Below are 23,353 nucleotides of genomic sequence, written 5' to 3' on the forward strand. Positions count from 1 at the left end.
GGGAGGTTGGTGCCGGGCAAAAAATAGAACCGCCCGAGCAATAATATAGGGCACTAGAGAGGGGTGCTAGGGGAAAAAAAAGGGAGATAAACCCAGAAGACTGAGGAACACCGAGAATGAGAAATTAAGGCAGGAAATGAAGAAATCAGGCCTTTCTTCATGTTCCTCTGCCCCTGGGTATGACGCCTGCTGCAATAGAAGACCCTAGACGTGTGTGGCTGTCAATCTAGACGCTCCCAGGGCCACACAAATGAGCACACAGTCCTGGTGGGGTGGTCTGGGATACCCTCCTGTCAAAGCGGGCAGCTCCACCAGTCCCTGTGCCTGGGTTAAAGTAGGAAGGAATGGGGCCAGGGTTGCCAGCTCTTCATCTTTTTTTTTCAAGAGAAGCAGGAAAATAAAGCAAACCAAGTTACCTAGGTGCACCCTCTGCTTTATGGTTCTTGTTCCTGTGCGGTTCTCACCACTAGATCATGGGTAGGACTTGTGCAGACTGGGAGGAGGGGTGTGTGTGTGTGTGTGTGTGTGTGTGTGTGTTTTGGGGTGGGGTGAGAATTGAGGATTGTGAGGACGAAAACATCCAGATTTTCAGAGAGGAAGGGAAGAGGCTAGGGTCAAATCATTGCCACCCAAAAAGCAAAAGGGACATTTTGCCCTTGGCCTTAGAGATGCCCTCTTTCAGCTCTTTGCTCTCTCCAGGGCCAGGGTCCTCAGCTCCCCACAGAGGGATGTAAAGCAGGACATGAGGAGAGGGACAGAGTGGCCAGTGAGGCAGGGGGGCAGTATGCCTGGGGGCAGGGGGACGGCTCAATCTAGCTGCTGGGAAGTGAATCACATTTCCTTGTGATGGGTGCAGTTCACACTTTCTAAGGGAGCAAGGAGCCACCAGAGCCTGACTTTTCTAAATATACCAGCCAAGCCAAACAGCGGCCTAGCTCAGAATTGAGATTTATGATAGGAGGCTGGGCAAGCCCCTGGATTCCATACTTGTGGGCTGTGTCCCATGCTACATGTCCCTGATTGGGATGGGGGCTGGCGCAGGGAGCTTGGCCTTACTCCACTCCTGGGTAAATACTTGCAGGAACCCAGGGAAACCCTCACAGGTCCAGGCTAAGCTGCACAAGCTCAGGTCCTGCTGGAGTCCTATGGAGGACATGCCCTTCCTGCTGCATCAGTACCCCCACCCCAGGGCTGCCTGGTTCAGAGATCCCTTGTATTCTCCAAGCTCCCAGGTATAGGCAGTGTCTACATCCTCCTCCTCAGGGCCTGGATGGGTCTCCAATTCCATATCACCATGAAAATGCACAGCTGTGGCTCTGCCTTCCCTGGATGAAGCTCAGATCCCTGAAGAAGCAGAAAATTTCCTACTTGGAACCCCCAGAGTGCCCTGCATGCTGTCCCACAGGCTGTAGGACAGGGGCATGAGGAGTGGTTCCATTCTGCCACTGGCCAACCATGGCCCTCTCCTTTCTTAGCACCAGTTTTTGACTCTGATGGAGCCTGGAGGTGATGATGCTGCCTGAGGCCCCTTCCGGCTCAGATATGTTGTTTCCCTTGTGCATGAGGTTGGATAGGGGCTTGGGACTTAGTGGCAGGGACAGCCTTCCACTGAACTGGAGGAGCCGCTTGTCCTCTCCTATCTTTTGCTGGGAGGTAGAGCAGGAGCTGCTGGCTGCAGTGCTCAGGGCCTGCTGCAAGGCTCGGGAGAGCTGTCAGGGACAGCTGGGGCCTGATCAGCTGCCCAAGTGCTGGGGAGAAGAGGCAGAGATGACCCAAAGAAACGTGGGCTTCAGCTGTGCTCTGAGATACCCTTGGCATGCAGCACACACCTCGGCAACCCTGGCCGGGCCTCCTGCCCAACCCAGCCCTGGGCAGGGGCTCTGCTCCTGGGCTGCTGCAGATAAGCAAGCTACAGGCCTTCAAGAACCTTGGAAGCAAAGGCCCAGCTGTCAGCAGCTTTGCCTGAGGAGAAAGCTGGGTCTGGAGAAAGCTTTGAGCTCAGCCCACTTGCTTCATGCTCAGACCAGAGGCAGAGGCTGTAACCTAGGATCCAGGAGGTGGAGGCCCCCAGGACCTTGTCCTCCCTCAGCACAACTGTGCTGCTGGGGGAACTCAATTTAAGGGTACCCCAAGGGCTCACAGAGGACTACAAATCTCTCAGGAGCCAGCTTCCAGGAGACATATTTATATTATTTATATTTGAGACAAGATCTCTTGCTATGCTACCCATGCTGGCCTCGCACTTGCAATCCTCCTGCCTCAGCCTCTCAAGTAGTGGGGCTTACAGGTGTGTGCCACCACCTCTGGCCAGAACAGCCTTTTAAACATGCAAATCTGGGGTTGTTCCCATGTACACGCCTTCAGAATCTGTTGCTTTTGGGATGAAGCCCAGACTCCAGAACATGACCCATGATCCAAAGACCTTCTCTGACCTGTGCCTGATTATGTCCCCAGCCCCTCTGCTGCCCCTCCTCTGAAAGGCTAGCAGGTACTCAGGGGCTTGGCTCTTCCTCCTGGCCTTGGCCAGCACAGTCCCTCTGCCTCAAAGAGGTTCATTCCCTCCCCACAGTCCCTCTGCCAGTCTCCCCACCCGGCTGACTCCTTCTCATCCTTCCTTCTGCTGTGGCGGTGGCCTCCACGAAATGTCTGCTCAAGAGCCAAGCCTGGCTCTGGCACCCTTCCTGGGTGTCTCCACAGTGCCAGGGTTGCACAGAAAATAAAATAAATAAAACAGGAGACCAGTTAAATTTGAATTTCAGATAAACAATGGAAAATGCTTTAGTATGTCCTTGCAGTTTAATAATTTGCCAAATCACTGTGACCTTGCCACCTTTCTCCATCAGAGTCCTCGTTGCCATCTCTTCTTACCTGTCAAGATTATGAGCACCCCGAGGGAGGACTTTTCCAGGCGTGTGTAGCCCTGAATCTCAATGCCAGAGACACCCGTAATTCCAGCTACTTGGGAGGCTGAGGCAGGAGGATCCTTAGTTGAAGACCAGCCTGGGCGATTTATCAAGACCCTATCTCAAAAATTTAAAAAAATAAATAAAAAGGGCTGGGGGTGTAGCTCAGTGGCAGAGCTTGCCTAGCATGCTCGAGGCCCTGGGTTTAATTCCCAGCATGGAAAAAAAAAAAAAAAGTTGTTCTAATTTTTTTGTGGAGGATGGATGGGGAAGAGTGGCAGCTGAGAGGCAGGTTAGGAGGCCTCTGCTGTCCAGAGACAGTGGCTTGGACAGTGGCTTGGAGAAAGCAGGTTGACTCAGTCTGTGCTCAGGAGATAGGATCAGCAGGACTTAGCAACTGACTAAGTGCAGAGAGGCACAGGAAAGGAAAGGTGGCTCTTGGGCTCTTGCCTTGAGTGGTTTGTGGAAGAGGAGCATTCAGAGGGGAAGGCAGAAGAGGAAGAGGAGGAAAAGGAGGATTGGTGGCTGGGGGAGGGTGAGCTTCATCGTGGATGGACTGAGCTCAGGTGCTGATGGATCCCTGGTGGAGATGGCTGGAGAGCTCTGAAGCAGACGCATGCCAAGGCACAGGTCTGGGTGTGGAGATGGAGCGTGAAGCCACAGGTGAACCAGTCCGAGCAGGCGGCCCTGAGTCTGAGCGCCATCTTTTCCCTAGCACTTAATCCAGTGCCTTCTGAATTTTCTTAGTGGTAGCAGAAGAGACTGAGAAAAGTTGGCCTGGGAGGAGGGAGAAAACCAGAAGAGCGGGCATGCAAGAAAAAGAACATGTAAAGAAAGATGTAAATGAACCCATGTAAAGCTGCTGTTGGGGAGGACTGCTGGCTCCCTGGGAAGGAATCCAAGGTCCTCCTCACTCTTCCCCAGCCTCTTTGCTCCTCCCCCAGGAGGAGGAATGCTCATCTTAATGTTGAGAGTCAGATTCTGATGGAGCTCCATTTGTTAGTGGGAGTGAGAGGAGCTGATGGCATTAAGAGGTCGTATCCAGGGTGTGTCTCTCTCCATCTTCCAGTCCTAAGTGGTAAGTGAAGCAGGGCTGCTCTCCTTGTCCCTGGATGCTCTCCTGTCCCTCCTAGCGCAGGCCTCTGCCAGCCAAAGCCAGCTTTGTGCCAAGCACGGTGGCATAGACACTCCATCTGTATGTCTCCTTCCCTGAGCTGGGGGCGTGTTGGATCAGCCCTTCTCTTCGTCCCAGGGGTTAAGACCTGAGTGCTGGGTGGGGTGAGTTGAGCAGGACTCAGAGCCTCCTTCAGCCACTACCCCTCACTGGCTCATGAAAGAGTTGGTTCTGAGTTTCTTCTCAGTCAACCAGAACTCTACCCTGGGGCTCAAGCCACAGTCAACCGTAACAGTTTTTGCTTGCTTTCCACTGATTCTTTGTGTGCCTTCACTGGGGATGCAGAGAGGATAAATGAGAATCCTAGGCCAGGACTGTGTATCGCCCCCACCCCAGTCCACTCTAAAACCACACCACTACTTCTATATCTAGCAGGACTGCCCCCCTTTTCAACCATAAGACAAGGACTAAAAAGTATACATTAGATTCCATAACAAGGAGACCACTAGTGACCTGGAACACAGTCATGTCAGAAGGTTGGAGTGAGAGGAAGAGAGTGGCAGGTGATAGAAGTCCTTGTAGCCAACCCTTCCAGACAACAGGAGAGAGGTGGGAGTGGTGGAGGACAAGGGGTCAAGGCCAAAATGAGAAGAGCTGGCGAAGAGGAAGCACAGAGGAAGAGCGGTAGTGACAGAGAGAGCTCCTGAGAAGGGGGTGGATAGAAACATCTAGAGCACAGCGATTAGCCTTGGATAAAGGATCACCTTTTTCCATTCTAACAGGAGGCAAAGGATGGGCAAATTGATAGATTTGGTGCCAAAACACTGAAGGGGATGGCTACTTTCTGTGAAACAGGCAACAGTGTCCTGGGCTGAGACTAAGTCAGACCTAAGGAGGATGGAGTTTAAAGGGCATCATGGACAGTGTGCAGGCAGCCCCAAGGATGAGGCGCAGGGGACAGATCCTGGTTTGATTCTAATTGCACCATGGGGGCTGCTGGTCCCAGGCTGGTTTGCTCAGATGGACAAGTTCACATTCACTGGTGTCACTGTTCACATTCATTGGAAAGCAGCAAATGGCAGACTCCCTCCAAGGGATGCTGACACCTATTTTGCTTGTTTTGTTGGGCTGGGGACTGAACCCAACTCCACCACTGGGCTACACTGTCAGACCTTTGTATTTTTTCCTCTCAATTGTTCTAATTATTTGTCAGACCTTTTTATTTTATTCTGACACTGGGTCTTGCTAAGTTGCCTAGACTGGCCTCAAACTTGTGATCCTTCTGCCAAGTGGCTGGGATTGCAGATGCAGCCATCACATCTGGCTGACACCTAGGTTCTTAACCTAGCAATTCATTTACTTTTTGATGACGGTGGTATATACACAACAAACCCTTAGAAACAAGGGGTAATCTTCCTGGATCCCAGGCAGAGCCTGCATCTCTTAATTTTCCCCTTGGACAGTCAATATTCCCTGATGGGGAAAGCTGCTGGCAATAGATGAGTATTTTTCAAGGTGTGTTCAGGGAGCCTTAGCCCTGAAGATGTTTCAAGGATAAAATTGAAAAATAGGTTTGGAAAATACTGCACAGCACCCCCTCTCTTAGATATTCAAGATATTAGCAGAAGAACTTTGTTTTAGTGCTTAAATCACAGACCCCTCTCCCTAACATGCCCATATGCCCATCATCACTCAGGGCAAGCTGTGGTTGATGGACATTATCTGTTTCCACAGCCCCTTGGTTATATATGTGGTAGGTTCAACACTGCTGTCATTTAAACAGCTATCTTTAGATGAAGACTTTCCGTCTGCTAAAAAGAATAATCCATGGCATGGAGAGAAGCATTTAAATCTGTGAGAAAACCTACAGTCCAAGAGTCAAGTTAACTCAAGTCCAGAGTGTCCTGAACACACTGCAGACAGGCATTCTCGGGGCCAGACACCGCCTTATAAGGTGGCCTGACATTTTCTCATGGCCCAAGGCGGCCCTCCAAAAATATCCAGAGACAGAATAAGAGTGGGAACTGACCTCCCTGGACATTTTAAACAAGCCAGCTCTCCACTACAGAAGAGAACTAACACCTGCTTTGTGAGCCTGCTCCAAAAACTCTCAGCTTTTCAAAACCTAGTAGGCTGTAGGGTCTGCAGTGGAGGGTGCTATGACCAGAAAACTGGCCTAAAGCATGCACAGAAGCTGCTTTGCTTTAAAAAAAGTGCTATTTCCTGTTCTCCTCCAGAATGTGCTTTAAAACCTACCTTTGCTTTATATGGACAATGAAGATTTGTGACTAATTATCATTAGTGTGCCTTTCTGCCCCTCTGCGTCCTTGGGCTGTTGCTGTTTTCCAAACTCCTTCAGCTCTCAGAGCCCAGATCCCTTGGGAAGTGCTGCCCCCTAGTGGGAAGGCCTGGCTACAACAACGCAGAGGCGGAAATGGCGTTCCTGGCAGAGCTGGAAAAGCATGTGGATTGCATCCACCCAAGGCCAAAGATGGATGCGAAAGCAATGTCTTGGGAGTAAGTGCATACTCTGGAGTTAGGGGATACAAATATGACATACAAATGTACAAAAAGCATAAGATGACTTGTGAAATAGGCTCTGGGTGGTTAAATACAACAGCCTTGGGGCCAGGGTTGTGGCTCAGTGGTAGAGCGCTTGCCTAGCGTGTGTGAGGCACTGGGTTCGATCCTCGGCACCACATAAAAATAAACAAATAAAACAAAAGGTATTATGTCCATCTACAACTAAAAATATATATATATATATTAAAGAAAAAACAGCCTCTCACATTTTTATTTTTGCTCATCAAATGAGAGACATTTAGGGTAATTGCTTTTTCTGGGAAATGTTTTTTTCTTTTTTGGTACTGGTGATTGAACTCAGGGGTGCTTTCTGAACCCACCGAGCCCTGTTTCTTATTTCAAGTTGCTGAGGCTGATCTGGAATTTATGATCTTCCTGCCTCAGCCTCCTGAGTCACAAGGATTAGCACCTGGCAGAAAAAGAGATTATTTTTGGTGACAAGACTTGCTCCCATACACTAAGGCTACCTCTTAAAATGAAAGAAAGAAAAAAAAAAAGATTAAAGAGTCCCTCACATGTTTAAGAGAAAGTGTTGCTCAAAAAACTACATAGTTCTCTCTTCTGACTTTGGTTCTCAGTGCAGACAGGGAAATGTTAATAGGTATGGCTATTTTTGGTAATAGTTGCTTAGAACAGTTTCTTCACCACTAAACTGTATGACAATGAGCCAGCTTATTTGTGAGGCTGGGATTTAAAAAAATAATAATATGAGGAATTGCAAAACTAGTTTTCATTCTTGTTAAGAGGAACAGAACAACACAGTGGTATTTTTGGAATGCTGTAACAGTGGGTCTCTTAATTATAATAATGGTAGTTCCTCCAGGCTAAGGCTTATGTTAACATAGTACACATAATTGCCACGAAATAGGACAATGACAAATCCAAAAGCCCTGGTTTCTCATTACCACAAGATTGTAAAGGTTGTATTTGTTGGGTAGCCTCGATTCTGAACGTGACCATCTGTTGTTACTCAGTTTCAGTTGCGATAATCCTATTTCTTCTCATATATGAGAAACCTGTGAACTGACTCCACCCAGGGAGAGGGCTACCTGACTGCTGTGCCGGGAAGGTCCAGGCTGTGAGCAGACAGCATGTAGGATGGCACCATTGCTCCCACACTCTTGGGCAATGGTGACAGTTAACTCTGAGAAAGCCTGGGAAGATGTAGGTGGGAGCCTAGTGCTGCTGTAAAGGGGGGTCACCTGCCTACCACATGGGAACATTGTGAGGGGAAGAAAAGAGCTCTAGAGCCGGAGGGTCAGAAGTGACCTAGCTGTGAATACCCTACCAGGTCCTTTCCATCACTTCTGTGCACTTGGCAGTCAATTAGCTCCTAGGAACATTCTGGATTTGAAGGCATTTTGAGGATGCTCTTGACTACATCTAGTTTTCGTATATGATGAACACTACCAGACAACAGTATCTTACCACTCAACTTACATTAAAAAATTTATGCTAAAAAAACCCCCAAACAAACAAACAAACAAAAAAAAAAACCCCAGCCAGGCATGATATTGCACACTTGTAGTAATCCCAGTGGCCAGAGAGTCTGAGGCAGGAAGACTACAATTTAAAGTCAGCCTCAGCAACTTTTGCAAGACCCTAAGTAACTTTACAAGAGCTTGTCTCAAAAAAAACAAACAAACAAACAAAAAAAAAACTACTGGGGATGTGGCTCAGTCATTAAGCATCCCTAGGTTCAATTCCTGGTATGAACAATAACAGCAACAAAACAAAACAAAAACTAAAAAAAAAACCAAAACAAACAAAACAAAAAACCTCATTCTAAGACAAGGGCTCTCAACCTTTTGCTGATTAGTTTCCTAGCATCCCTGGTTGCTTACAGGAGGAATACTTTATCCCTCTGGAGCAAGCTTGCAGACTGGCAGGGAAGGATGACTTTCTGGAGATGTCTTATGTCTATTTTTCCTGTAAGCTCAGAACCATTAAGAACAGCAGAAATATATGCCTGTAATCCCAGTGGCTTGGGAGGCCTCAGACTCCCAAGGAGGATCGTGAGTTCAAAGCCAGCCTCAAGCAACTCAGTGAGACCCTGTCTCTAAATAAAATACAAAATAGGGGTGGGGATGTGGCTCAGTGGTTGAGAATGCCCCTGAGTTCAAGTCCCAGTACAAAAAAAAAAAAAAAAAAGATTTTCAAATTGTCAAAGAAAGAGCTGATGTCTATAACTGAACTAAAACTTCCATTCTTGAAACACTGCATTCAGCAAATCCAGGCAGAGCACACACCAATTTATTTTGAAATGCAACACAGATCAGTATTTTATGAATACAACTTATTACTACATTAACATTTTCAGGTAAAAACAGCTTTCAAATGCATGCATAGAAAGTTTAAGCATAGTCTTTGAACTCCTTATTTCTAAATATACAAAAAATACATTTAAATTATATAATTTTAGTGAATCAAAGACTTATAAAATTACAATTTTGGTTTTCACAACATAGAAAAAATACAAAAATGATTATATATCTGGTTGTATAATTTTTTTACCCAAATTTCAAAGGAGCACTGTATATTGAATTTGATGTTTTAGAATGGTTGATCTGAAACTCAGAACTGAAAACAATGTTCAGGTTGGACCACATCGACACCAGCCTTTTATTAGAACCGTATAACCAATACAACAGGGTCAGGAGGGCCTGATTCCCCACATGCCTCCTGGGCTCCACACCTTCCTTCCCACCCAAAGCCTGCTTTAGAGGCACTTCCCCATGTGGGAGGACAGTGTGATGAGATCCCAACCCCAGCAAGCAGGATGCAGCAAGATGCAGATCAGCAGCTTGTGTCTGTGAAGCTGCGTAAACCTCAAAGCACACCTCAAAGGGGCCCCAGTGGGGGTCTGCAACAGCAATCTGGGGGTACTGGGAAGACAATGTCTTTGACTATGCACTGAAATTAAACTTCTAAGTCTGACAAAATACCCACTGAACATCACCTTCCTTGTTCACACTTCATAAGAAGATGTGACATCTGGTGGGGTTGGATGTGCTCAAATTTATAAAAGAACACCACCACTTCAAAGGAGAAATTAACTTGTGTTAGGGAGAAAAAGAAAGTGACTGAGAGAGGTTACAGAAGGACACAGTGACATGCCTTACTTATCTGCCATAAGTATTTGAAACACTGATGTACAAAACGCACATGGGGGGTTGAGACCCTTTTGGAAAAGGGAGTTGTTTGCTATGTCCTCATTGCCAAAATTCAATCTGATGTAATCCCACTGTAGGCAGTACAATATTTTCCATAAATGTGACAAATGATAATAGACTTGAATGAAACTCCCCGTCCTGCAATGCTGGAAAACCTGCCCTTTCCACCCCACCTTCTGCAACAACCCCAAAAACAACGGAAAAAATCTTAACTAAATCCAGTTACGAGGCTGATATGATACCCAAGCTGACGCTATTTTACAGTAGAAATACATTTTGGAAAAGTATGAAGAGAAAAAAAGCATAAAAACAAATTTCCCACATGTACAAGAATAGATCTAACTCAAGTGTTGACTTGGCCAAGTAGAACCTTAATGTTTGATTAAAAAATAATTTAGTACACACCTGCCTGCATGAGCTCTTCAAGCTTTTATGGAAAAAAAAAAGGATTTAAAAATTTCGTTTTACATTAACATTTTTCTGATATTATCAATTATATTTTAAGTGACATTTACTCATCTAAGCTAGACTTTTAAAGATCAACAACTAAAAGAAGAAAAAATACTGAAGAAGGAAAAAAGCTCCATAAAGATACTATGTTTATAATCTAAGCTGTGTTATCAATCTCATCTTGGGTTTACATTTTCATCCAACCCTTTCTTGGGTTTTAATGCACAACTGAACAATTAAATAGCATGAAGACATAGGACTGTCCACAGGACCAAACTATTCTGTGGCTGCCTCTGAATCGACAAGTTGGTGGGAATTAACACAGGACCATAGTTAGGCAAATTATCTAGACAGAAGAGTGAATTAAACATTAAATAACAGTATATAAAGCCATTCCTGAATGCTTTCCCAAACTACATTTCCAAAGCAACACCTTCTATATGCTTTTAATAATAGACTCCCTGCTCCTATGTGACGAGATGGGTTTCGAGTCCATAAATGAGAATAGCTATTGGCAGATACATTACTCAGAGGTGCTCTGCAAACAGTACTGGGCAAGGTACTTGTCACTTACTAGCTATTGAGTTTTACCTCTCAGGGAACTGTCATTTATTAAAATAAGATTGAGGCCGAGCTCCAGGTAAGTTAGGTTCTTTACAATATACACATACTTATTAAATTCAAGCACATTTCTTAGTGGCAGGCAGTAATGACTCAACTGAAAACAAACGGAAAGGCTCTAGTGGTTTCTGTTTAAGGGCACTACCCCAAAGCTTCACAGGCATATACGTTTTAGAATTCATTCACTAGATATGAGGAGCTAGGTCCCAGCCATAACTTCAGAGCATTCCAGAGAACAAAGTTTGCCGCTTCAAAAATACAAAATAGTATTCCAGCATGCAGTCAAGCACTTTGAGAAGGGAATGCGAACGCACTGCAGGCTGCAGCTCAACTCTGCTGCCAGCTGGGCAGTCAGCTGGTGCAACTTCAATGCTCGGACTGTAACTCTCAAGTAGTTAGTGTTACAGACCTTTATTTACCAGATACAGGAAGGACATAGGAGATAAAATGCCAAATCCCTTTCTAGCGCCATCGTGAATATTGGGATCTTCTGGTTGGAAGAGCATGCGGAAATGGACCGGCCAGGACATTGTATGTAACAGCCTTTTTTTTTCTTTTCTTTTTCTTTTTATAAAATCCCAGGCCCATGTGACACTGGATTTTGGTTTTTGTTTTGTTTTAGTATTTTAAAAATAGTTCTTACTTATATTCTATGAAACGTACTGGGAACTCAAAAAGTCTGCAGCATTTTTTGATCATTGAAAAGTTTGGTTGGGGGGGGGGTGCAGAAAGCCGGATCTATTCAAATTTCTTGTGTTCTTCAGTATGAGAAAGGATCTTTCTTCTCTGGTGTATCATGTGGAAGTATAACTGGGGAAAAACTGAAAGAAAAAAAAGAACTGGTTAAGGAGATCATTTAAAACTGCCTGCCCTACTTCAGGTGCACAGACTTGTGGAAGGGAAGAAAAACTGAATTATCTTCTCCTGCTTTAGCTAAGAAGAATGGGACAGAGAAGAATGACAGACACTATAGTTGCTATATTACCAACTAAGATGCCACAGAGCTGCCAAGTAACTTGTTTTTTTTTTTTTTAAATTGTGTTGCTGGGGCTGGAACTGAGGGCTTCCAGCATGCTAGGCAAGTGCTCTGCCACTGAGCTACATCACCACCAGGCTTGCCAAATAACATTCTTTACAATCTTTTCTATTCTCTTCACATTTATTCTGATTAATTTTACAACAGCTAGGTGAAAAATACTACTGATTGAGTTACTCCTATTTCAAAGAGGAAGAATCCAAGCAACAGAGAAGGTAAGCAAATTGCCCAAGGTCTCACAGCAATTCATTAACAGGGTCAGGACCAGGTTCTAGCCTCCTGACCCTTAGCCTATCCCAGTGCGTCTCAGGGGTTGGAGAAAGGGATCTCCCAGAAGCACTTCCTGAAAAAGGTTATTCTTTCAGTGCAAAGACTGAGGAGGAGAAGGAAGCTACAACATTTGATTTGAACACAAGTAAGCCAAGTTTGAATGTAGAAAAAGCCCTTATCAAAAGGAAGCCGGAGCTGGGCACAGTGGCACACGCCTGTAACCCTAGCTTCTGAGGAGGCTGAAGCAGGAGGATCACAATTCAGGGCCTTGTCTCACAATTAGAAATTTTAAAGAGGGGCTGGGGATGTAGCTCAGTGGTAGAGCATTCCTGGGTTCAATCCCCAGTACTGGGTGAAGAGTGTGTGTGGGGGAGAAGTCAGGATCTTAGTTACTGGACCTTCTGTTCTTGGTCATCTCATAGAATAACATGAAAAAAAGTACTTGTTCTCAAATGAACAGACTGGTGCTGCGTTCCTAGGGACCATATGGAAATGGTGGGGGTGTTGCTGGCATTTAGCGTGTAGGTCACAGATGCAACAGATAACAGTCCCCAACTAAGAACTGCCCACCCCAAAGGTCTAGTGTCCCTGGTGAGAAATGCCGGTTGGAGCAACCTGGCCTTTTCAGTAACTATAAACTGGGGTTCAATAACTGTGTGAGCAACTCCAGCTGAGATGGCTTTGGTGCTTCTCATTCCTTCCCCTTCCCAGCGGTTTCAGTATCTGGTTTTTAGACAGTTTACTGTATTTTTTGGGGGAGGCAATTTCTACTACTGCTAACTCTCCCTGGATAGTTTCTTCCTTCTTAAGTGGATTCCAAATTGGCCAAATTTCAAATGATCCTCCCAAAGTCCTCCAAGACGTCAGGGGGTGTGTCAGGGCTGATCAGCTGCAGGGGAGTCAGGGTGTTGGGCAGTGCTGCCATCCACTCCACTCCCTATCCCCAGGCAGGAAGTATTTAAGAAAAGACACAGGATTTGAAGATAATTTAATAGTGCGAGGCCTATTTTGGTACAAAAGCAAGAAAACTTGACAAGCTCTATAATCTAAAAACTGCAAGTAAAGATATAATTAAACCATAAAGTATGCTAATTGTAATCATTTAAAAATGTGGGTCCAGTTACATTTCTAGATTTACTTTAAGAGAGGAAATCGCTGTGAGCTGGGCATGCTGAGGAATCTTTCCCTGCTTGTGTTTGTGATTACACTACCCCACAGTGGCTGGCTGCAGTGTCGGGGGAGGATAGTGATTCGAAAGCCCCTGGTGGCACTTACAGTGAGAAGATAAAACACCTTCATTCCCACAGTAAGGGCAGTGGCTGTCCACAGGGTCAGATGGCAGAAAGCGGGCAGCTGTGGCTCCTTCTTCCTTTTGCAAGTCCCAGAGGTTTCTCAGGGCCCGAGGGGAAAGGAGTGTGTGTAGCAGGCTAGGGGGCTGGGGTGCTTGGGCTGTCTCTACCCCTCCAATGGTGATTTCTTGAGTGGACAGGGCTTTGACCATCTCCACAGTATTGTCTGGAAACAACTCCAGACATATAGTCACTACTTTTAACTACACTTGACTATGCTGAGGACCACTGGAGTTCTCTACCCAGCAACAAGATACTGAGAATATCGACCTTTTGCTCTCCCAATTTGGGAGACACAGAAGGGGAGAGCTGCTGGGTACATGTATGCCTGTCTGTGTGTGCTGTGGGCAAGGTGTGCCGTGGTCACTGGCAGCCTGCAGAGTGCCAGCTTCTTGGTGTCTCCACTTTGCTTAGTGTTTCTCAACCATTTTGTCCCCATTTCCGTAACCAATTTTTGCCAACGTGAGGGCAAAATGTAAACAGGACTTAGACATCTGCTGAGTGTGGCACTTACTCTATTGTATTGTCACTGCACATACTACAACTGAAGCACAGCAGGGGAGAAGCACCTTGCCAGGGACTCAAGGGAACACTAGTGCAAGAACACCCCTGGGGCCCAGGCTCCTAAGCCATAATTTGAGGTACATGTGCAACAATGAATCAGGACCATGAAGGAAAAGTGTTATTTATATAATACATGTACACCATCTACTTCTAATCAGAAAAGATTAAAGAACCGTAAACTGTAGAAACAAAACCAAATTTGCTAAAGTAGATTGCATGTCAATAGGAACCTCACCCAATTCTGTACTTTCTTCTTAGAGAGAAAAAGCATTGGAAAGTTAGAAATGTGTAGTTGGTGGGGATGGACTGTACAAACTGGTCTCAGTACTAACAACCTGAACTACTGAAAACAGTGAGTGCCAGCAGACAGGAGCGGGGATCTGCTGCACAAGAGACATTTGGGCTGCCATCTTGCCCCTGGGTGGGGAGTGAGGGATTTGGAGGGAATCTTTAAATCTGAATTTGAAATCCATCCCTTTTTTTCTGCTCTATAAGAATTAAGCTGCCTTTTAAAAAGTTACATTAGATTTTAACCTCGCCAAGTTCTCTTACCAAAAGGAGGCTGAGACTGGAAAGAGCAAGGGGCTGAGGTCGCAGAGTGCTACTGGAGGACAGTCCTGCCCTTGTCTTTAAAAGACAGGTAGCCCTCAGGTCTGTGCTCTCTTTCTTCTCTCTCAAGGTCAAGAAGAAAAATTCTTCAGAATTAGCTATGTTGTCCTTCAGGAATCCCAGCATCATGGAGGGCTGTCCGTGCCTGACCAGCCTTGTCACTACATCAAGAGGGCAGCGAGGGGACTGTGGTTGTAGCTCAGTGATACAGCACTTGCCTAGCATGTGTGATGTACTGGGTTGATTCTCAGCACTACTTAAAAATAGATAGATAAATAAATAAATTAAGTAAATAAAGATATAAAAAAATACAATAACATTATTAAAAACAAAAGGGGGGGGGGCAACAGGAGGAGGAAAAGGCTTGGCAGAGGTTGGTCACCAGGGAATAAAAAAGACTAGCAGGTGCAGACAGATTTAGGCAGGTCTGGGGAGCTGTTTCTGGCATGAAGGCCTCCTTAGAATAACTGGACATCTTTCAGGCAATCTGAAGTTGGCACCCCTGGATTTCCGTCAGTGTGGAAACATGTTGTTATGGGACTGAGTCCACAAGACCCTCCCTTCCCTTTCCCAGTTATCCAACCTGGTACATATCTCTATTCATTCAAAAGCCATGTTGAACTGAAATAAACCCTGGGGTGCCCACGGGAGTGGAAGTGCTCCTCTGAGTGTGCTAACACTGCAGTTGGGCACTGCTGCTCTAGAGACAGGAAAAGGAAACTCTGAGAGAACAAAGAGAGAAAGGTGAAAAACAATGTTTGTTTCTGTTACTTTTTTAGACCCTTCCATGTTTGCTTTTTGAGTGAAAATCAACTACCTTTTACATATGGAGAGAGAGGGCCTTTAGGTGCACGGTTCTAGCACTACAGAGGAGGACTTGATGATGAATAAAGACTGGAAAATGAATCATGAAGCAGGATTGCGTCCAAGAATTTCTCCAAGATAAACATTCACATGAGATCTGGATGTAGGTTTTTTTCTCACAATGCATGAAATGCAATTTTCCACAGATGGACACAAACATGTTGCCTGTGACTGTTAGGATGATTTGTCCAGATAATGCTGTGGGCTGAAGAAAAATCCATCCCTGTCTGAGTTTAACCTGGGGCGCAGGGGAGACTACAGTATCTTCTATAGACTAAGATAAAATTCAGAGTTGCAAGAGCTGCAGTAAGAGCCAAGTGAGAAGAAACATTAGCATTAGATATCCTTGGTGTGCAGGAGTCAATTGAAGAATTTACGACTGGATATCAGAACCCTGAGCCACCGGAACTGTCCTCAGAGCCTCAAGCACAGCTTTTCCTCTCTGCCACTATGTTCACAGGCATATTTGATACTCCATATATTTAAACCTTCAGCAATACTATTAAAATAACTGGAAACCATCCTGAAGGAACACTGTGTCCTATTCAGAAGGTTTGTATGCTCAACAAGAAAATGAGAAATGTAGAAAAGAAACGTTTTTATTTTGCTATTTGTTTCTAGTTAACTACCTTAAAATGAAGCAAGACTGCTTACTTTGATATGGTAAATAATGCAAAAATCTTTTCACAATGTTTTTTGAATACCATAATAAGCAGTTCTCAAGAGGCAAGAAAATAAAAATCAAGGTAAGGCCTTTAATGGCTTTTTTGTTTTCTACTCAGTACCCCTTCACCCCCAGTACAGAGTTAATCTATCCTGGTATTCAGTGTTTCAAACCCACACACTGAGAAGGGCTGCATTTTGGCAGCTGTATTGAGAAGGGTTCATCTTTATTCAATTACTAATAGAGAAAATTACCTTTGACATTTAGTATTCAATAAAAACCAAAGTGTTCCCAATAAATTAGATTTACATTTACTTGGCTATGCTGCAAAGACAATCAAAGACATTGAACTCTAGTTACTGTAGAGCCAAATTTCAAAATATAAATAAGTATATGCATAACTTTTAACTTACTTGGAATGTAGGAGATCATGACCAGAATCAGGAAGGCATGGTAGTCAAAGGAGAAGTTGTATTTGTTGGGTAAACTGATGGAGTACAGGCCAGCCTGCCTGACAAAGGGCAGAGCTGCATAGATGGTGAGCAGTTCTCCCGACACTCCCATGGGGTACAGCACGATGAAAAGTGTGTACCTAAAACAAAACAAAATATCTGTATGAGGTCAGAAGCCAGCTTTACTAAGAGTGCTCCCCACCCCTCCAATCAGAACTGGTCTTTTAGAAAGCTATTGTTTCTATATTTCCTGTTTAGCTACTGTCTAAATTCAGGTTTTACAAGCCAGTTTTTGAAAAGGGTCAACAATAGATATATGTTTCTGAATGTTTAAAAAAAAAATGAATGTGCCCAGTCAACCTAACTAATAAATAACGTTTCAAAACATCTAAGGTGATGACAGATGCTGGTAAAGCTGGGGAACTAAGTCATGCTTTACAGTGAAGGGTTCTGCCCTGGGGACTGAGGTGTGGAGTTGGGGGATTGAGAGGAGTTGAGAGGAAGGTGCTGCTGTCTAGGAGTTCCTGGAACATATGCCAAGTCTGGTCTGTGGACTGAAGAGATAGCACATCAACATGTTTACTGCCTTCCAAATGCCTGTACATTCTATGGTGGAAAATGAAGTATATGTTAATTTTATCCTTAAAAAATTAATAACAGCTTCTGGTCATTAAGCAGTTTTTCAGTTAAAACATACCCCCAAGAAAGGTCATGCAGTAGCACACCCTGTAATTCCAGCTACTCAAGGGGCTGGGGTAGGAGAACTGCAAGTTTGAGGCCAGCCTGGGTGACTTAGTAAGAATCTGTCTCAAAATAAAAAATCAAAAGGGCTGAGGGTGTAGCTCATTGGTAAAGTGCCTCTGGATTCAATCCTGAGCACCAAAAAGAAAAGTTCTCTATGTTTCAAAAGAATTCAGAAAGCAGTTGCTACTCCTTGGAATGAACCTGGAAACCATTCTGAGATATAAGGACTGCTGAAGGAATCAACAGATATGACTTTAAAACACCTTGAGTTGTTTGTGGCTCATAATGAACAATAGATTCCAAACTTCCAGGTGTAGGAACTGTGCTGAAAAATCTATGAAGATGAAGGGAAGACATTCCCCACTGAAAACTTAGCTCTTTAAGGAGGATATAGAAAAAAGAAGAATATTCCATAGGTTGTGGAGAAAAATGGGAAAGACCAGCAGCTTGGGAGGCTGAGGCATGAGGATAGCAAGTTCAAAGCCAGCCTCAGCAAAAGTGAGGCACTAAGCACTCAGTGAGACCCTGTCTCTAAATAAAATACAAAATAGAGCTGGGGATGTGGCTCAATGTTGAATGCCCCTGAGTTGAATACCCGATTACCAGCCCCCACCCCCCCCAGCCAAAAAAAGGGCAAGAGAATCTTTCCCCAGGTGGTCCATCCCCAGGGGCTCAGGAGGCTGAGACAGGAGGATAGTGAGTTCAAAGCCAGCTTGAACAACTCAGAGGCCCTAAGCAACTTAGTGAGACCCTGTCTCAAAATAAATTATAAAATGGGATGGGGATGTAGCTCAGTGATCAAATACCCCTGGGTTCAATCCCTGGTACAAAAAAGAAAGAAGAGAATTTTTTCTCAGTAATAACAACAGGGCTTGGACTACAACTTCTCCTGCAGCCCAGTAGCCAGCTTTCCCAATGGCTGTGTAGGCTGGTTAGTAGCTGCTGTGTTTCCCATTCTTCCTCTTTCCTAATAAAAATGTTTATTGCAAAAGATAATACAAATAAAGGATTTCTCATACTTGACATGTTGGAAAGAATTGGATTATGCCTCTAATTTAATAACTGAACTCATATATTGTCTGGCATCCACTGTTTTTCTTCTGTGAAAAGACGCATTTTGGTTCCAAGTACAATTTGGATCCTTCAGCTTTGTGATACCCCCTAGCCCCCAGTCTTTTTCTAACTCAGAAAACTGCTTACAACTGTCTCGTGGATTTATTAAGATAAACAGATGAACTATCAGCCTTTTGCCCACATCATAATGAATATTAACTGGTAAAAAAATTGAAGCAAAATGAAACTGATAAGCTAATACTACCATGTAATGTTTGCTATTAACTGAAAATTAATTTAAGAGTCCTAGTTTCTTGGCAAAATTGAGACTGGGAGAATTAATTGGACATGGCCCAAGAACCCAATAATGGCAGAAGTTCATCAACAAACAATAAAATTTGATGATTTGATGGAACAACAATGACCTTCTCCCCTCCCACCCTGAAAAAAAGGCTGTTACACCAACTCTCCACTGAGCAATTCAACTGAAAAGAATTGATCCCAATAAAGATGACTTATGGTCAAATGTAAAGACTTCGGGATAGTGCTTCTATGACCCTTATCCTAATGAAATCCACAGCCTAGATTTATTCCCGACCTCTGTCTCATACAATTTTATTTTTAGAAACTCAGAGGCAATATTTACACAATAAAGGGCAAATGTGGTGATGGATAATTTCAAAGGTTGTCTTCTCTGCATGTACTTTTTCTTACCTGGCCCATTTGATGAGGTAAGGCAGATGGTTTAATAGACTGAATGTATAAAAGGAGTAACGGATAATTTCTGTGATTGTCCAGGCAATAACAAACAGGAGGACGCTGTCTTCACTCTGAACCTGAAGGAAAAGGAAACAAGTGAAAATGAACACAAAGTGTTAGGGTCGAAGCATTCACCAAGTGCAGGGCTGGTGCCAGGCGACAGTCAGTGGTCTCTGCCTTCAGTGGCCGTAGCCAGCACAGAAAGGGCTCGCCAAGTGAAGGCACACATGCGCTGATAAGGGACTCAGTTCATCAACAAGCGAGAGCTGCAGGGAAGGAAGGGATGAGCCGTGGCAGACAAGTGACCTGATGCTGGTGGGACCCAGAAGTAGTTAGGTAGGTGTGGAGAGCCATTCTGACACGTGATTGGGTGACTCCCGTTAAGGGCCTGAGGCGCTTTGGCTGTGTCGAAGCTTTCCCGACCCTTTCCTGATGAGAGAGCCCATCCGTGTGGGGGTGTGCGTGACCACTGACCCCGGAGACCCAATCACTGACCCTGACCTTGGAGTGCAGCCCCCCCTCAACCTTCATTGGATGGAATTCTCCCCTGAATCTCTTGTCCCCCAAATAAAAGGCTACTCCCAGGCGTGTTCACTCTCTCTCTCTCCTGCTAGCCCAGAGTAATCCTCGCTGCCCTGCTGGGCGGCTAGAGGCGGGAACCAGGGAGGCGAGCCGTCTTGGACCTAGCAATGTAAAATAAGGTACTGGTTTGTGTGTTTTATTTTGATCTCTTCTAACTAACTTAATGCCTAGAACCTCATTAATGAAACCACTGCGCAGGCCGCGTGGTAGAGGTAGGGAAGTCAGAGGCAAACTGGTGAACAGCTTGGGATCATCACATCAATGTGATTTGTGTGACAACTGGGAATCCAAGGACATTCCAAAGAGGGGGAATGTAATAATTAGAGCTGAGCTGAAGATGAGGCTCATTCACTGGGTAAAATGAATTTGGAGGAGGAAGAGCTGCAGACACTGGTCCACTGAGGGCTTCTTTCTGAGACAAGGGCTGGCTTAACTTCCCCATAATTACAGAGGCTTCCATGATCACAGGAGGCATCTAGAGCCAGAACTTTGCCACTACCAGACTCCTCTGAATTTGTTTTTACGCTGAAAAAACAATAACTTAAAAAAAAAATACATCGTAGGTGTTTCACAGGAGACGTTCTTTTGCATGAGAATTTATGGTTGTGGCAATAACTTCCAGTACCCCTTTGCCCCATCCCAGCTGGGCTTATAATGGATGTTTGTTTGAAAATCAATAGTAAGAAACAATCTTACACTGCAATTCACTTTGGTTCCCATGCATCCTAAGTAGTTCATATACTGGATCAGAATAAAAAAACCCGACATGGTAAACTGAACAAATCTCCCAAGATGGATTTTCTCTCCTTCACCCTGAACTGCATGGCAGTCCAGCCTTAACTTTTGCTTCTTTCCATCTGCAGGGTTAATGATTTTTAGCACTTATATTCTTTCTCAGAAAGTGTACATGGAGCGATCCACCTACACAATGAAATAAGTAGTCATTTACATAGCTATTAACTAAATTGCTCTGACAAAGAATTTCATAAATGCACAGTTACTATTCTCTAAAAATAATAAGAATTTTATACTGTCAAGAGCAAGAGCACTTTTTGTTTTCCTGGTGATTTTTTATTAGCCAAAGTCAAGCAAAAACTAAACCATCTTTAAAGCGTTCATGTCGAGATTTTTTATTCTATCCATAAACCCTTGCTCAAAATCTGTCTATATGAACATAGACATTTGGAGCACAAGGCATTGTGTGTATATTTTTTAGTCCTCCTCATCTGAAGGTGATATTTTTATAGAAATGGCCAAAGCCCTGCCTAAAGGATTCTGCAATGAAACAAGAAATTTCACCAGGAGTTTTTATTATAAGCCACCTTGAAAACATGGAGTGTGTTTTATCTATCTTTTATTTTCCAAAAGCACTTTATGCTTTTCACAAGTAGGAGTTCAATAAATATTTCTGGAGCAGAGGAACAAAAATCAGATTACTATAAGGCTCAGTTCCCTTATTTTTGGAGCCTGATAATAGTTTCTCTGTAGTCTTAGTGACCTTAAAGTAGACAGGTAATAAACACATTAAGCCCTCCACACCTCTCATTTTGACCCAGCCTAGAGCTTAGGACATGATCTTCACTGCTGGACACGGAACACTTTTTATATCACCTGAGTCTGCTCTCAGAGCACAGCTGTGAAGACCAGGTTCCAAGTCTTTTAAAAAGGCTGGGGATGGGGAGAATGGCCATTTTGTGCAATGATAACTTCAGATCAATAAGAAATCCATCACTGTTATCATGAAGGGACTTGGACAAAGTCAGAGATTAATTATATCTGATTTGCAGAAAGATAATTATCCAATAACACAAAACAGAAGCAAAATGTGAAAAATAAGTTAAAAACAGTGAAACTCAAACTAATATGTGTACACTCAGGTTCACAGCAACATTGTTCACAAAGGTCAAAAACTGGAAGCAACCCAAGTAGCCCTTGATGGATGAAAGAATAGACAACAGACACTAGAATGGCAATGTGTAAATAAATCAATGGAAGTGTAAATGATGTGATTCAGCAATCTGTATACGGGGTAAAAATGGGAGTTCATAACCCACTTGAATCAAACTGTGAAATATGATATATCAAGAACTATGTAATGTTTTGAACGACCAACAATAAAAAAAAAAAAAAAAAGAATAGACAAAGGGAGCTTTGTTTTGTTGCGGGGGGTGGGGGAGTTTCGGGATTGAACTCAGGGGCACTCAGTGAACCACATCCCCAGAGCTATTTTGAATTTTATTTAGAGACAGGGTCTCATTGAGTTGCTTAGCACCTCCCTTTTGCTGAGGCTGGTTTTGAATGTGAGATCCTCCTGACTGTCTCCTGAGCAGCTGGGATTACAGATGTATACCACCGTACCCCGCTAAAATATTTATACACAGTGGAATATTATTCAGCCTTATAAAGCAAATTTGTATACATGCTACAACATAGACGAACCTTGAAGATTATGCTCAGTGAAATATGCCATTCACAAAAGGACAAACACTGTATGATTCCACTCACATGTAGTACCTAGAGTAGTCAAATTCGGAGACAGAAAGTAGAGACAGAAGGCTGCCAGGAGCTAGGGTAGGGGAAACAGGAAATTATGGTTTAATTGGTATGAAGTTCCAGTTTGAGAGATGAAGAAAGTTTTGGAGATGGATGGTGGTGATGGTTTACAACAATGGGAATGCACCTGACACACCTGAACCACACACCTGGAAGTGGTTAAAATGGAGAATTTTTTATTGTGTATATTCTCCCATGATAAAAAAAAAATTAAAGAATAGGAAAACACAATTTAACGGGACTAAGTGTAAAGTTATATACATAAAAGTGTTTAAAAAAAGAATAAGAGGTTTGCTTTAAATACATTTCAAAACAACAAAATGACTCCAAGTAGAATGGAGAAGACCTTGGCTTATGAAACCAAGAGATTTTCGTGAGCTTGATAGGAGCCAACAAGGTATGAGGGAGCTGCAAACAAACCAGCCAGCAAACAAGCAGTGTTCAGCCCTCGTGACAGTGTAGTTTCCTCCCAACCACATTCTAAATAGATCAGACCCCACCTCGGGGTCACAGTCTGTTGTATAACCCCTTCAACTAGCAGAGCTTATCTTTGAAAAGGAAAAAGGTGTACTTTATAATATGTAAAAGAATACCATATGTAAGAGGCACGTGGACCTGAGACTAATGGATAAAATCAACAGGGGACTGATTTGCTTGGATCAAAATGAAAACCTATAAAACAAACCAGCTGACTAATAACACAGGCCACTTCAAGAAGCTGTGTTCCTGGGCCCTGGACATTTATGCAAATTGAGATTGCCCAGGAGAGTCCTACAGAGTATGAAAGGCAGAGCTGGATGGAGATGATAAGGGCTTCCTTGGAAAAGAGAATATATAAAACCTCTACATGGAAAAGGCACAGAATTCTGCTGATACTAACTTCCTTGATACAGCTGAAATTTCTTTAGTTGAGGGGGGTAAAAAACGAGTAGAGACTTTAGTAGTACTTCTTAAAAATAATTTGCCTTTACAGGAAAATTGCAAGTTCCAGCCTGGGCAACTGAGCAAGA

The 23,353-nt window shown here is 43.9% G+C and overlaps 1 protein-coding gene and 1 long non-coding RNA gene across 2 annotated transcripts in view; one reads left to right on the forward strand and one right to left on the reverse strand.

The window, feature by feature from the left end:
* Window positions 1-23,353, forward strand: part of LOC308652908 — a 72,515-nt gene that overhangs the window by 34,978 nt on the left and 14,184 nt on the right. The window lies entirely within an intron of this gene.
* Window positions 10,516-23,353, reverse strand: part of HACD2 (3-hydroxyacyl-CoA dehydratase 2) — a 98,414-nt gene continuing 85,576 nt past the window's right edge. The window contains exons 5-7 of the mRNA XM_081301049.1: window positions 19,164-19,285; window positions 16,614-16,792; window positions 10,516-11,665 (exon numbers count right to left, since the gene is read on the reverse strand). Of these exons, the coding sequence (XP_081157175.1) occupies window positions 11,583-11,665; window positions 16,614-16,792; window positions 19,164-19,285 (384 nt within the window). The 3' untranslated portion in view covers window positions 10,516-11,582. The remainder of the gene's footprint in view (window positions 11,666-16,613; window positions 16,793-19,163; window positions 19,286-23,353) is intronic.

Source organism: Spermophilus citellus, assembly GCF_964194105.1.
Source record: "Spermophilus citellus genome assembly, chromosome: 7".
NCBI classification, from domain to species: domain Eukaryota; kingdom Metazoa; phylum Chordata; class Mammalia; order Rodentia; family Sciuridae; genus Spermophilus; species Spermophilus citellus.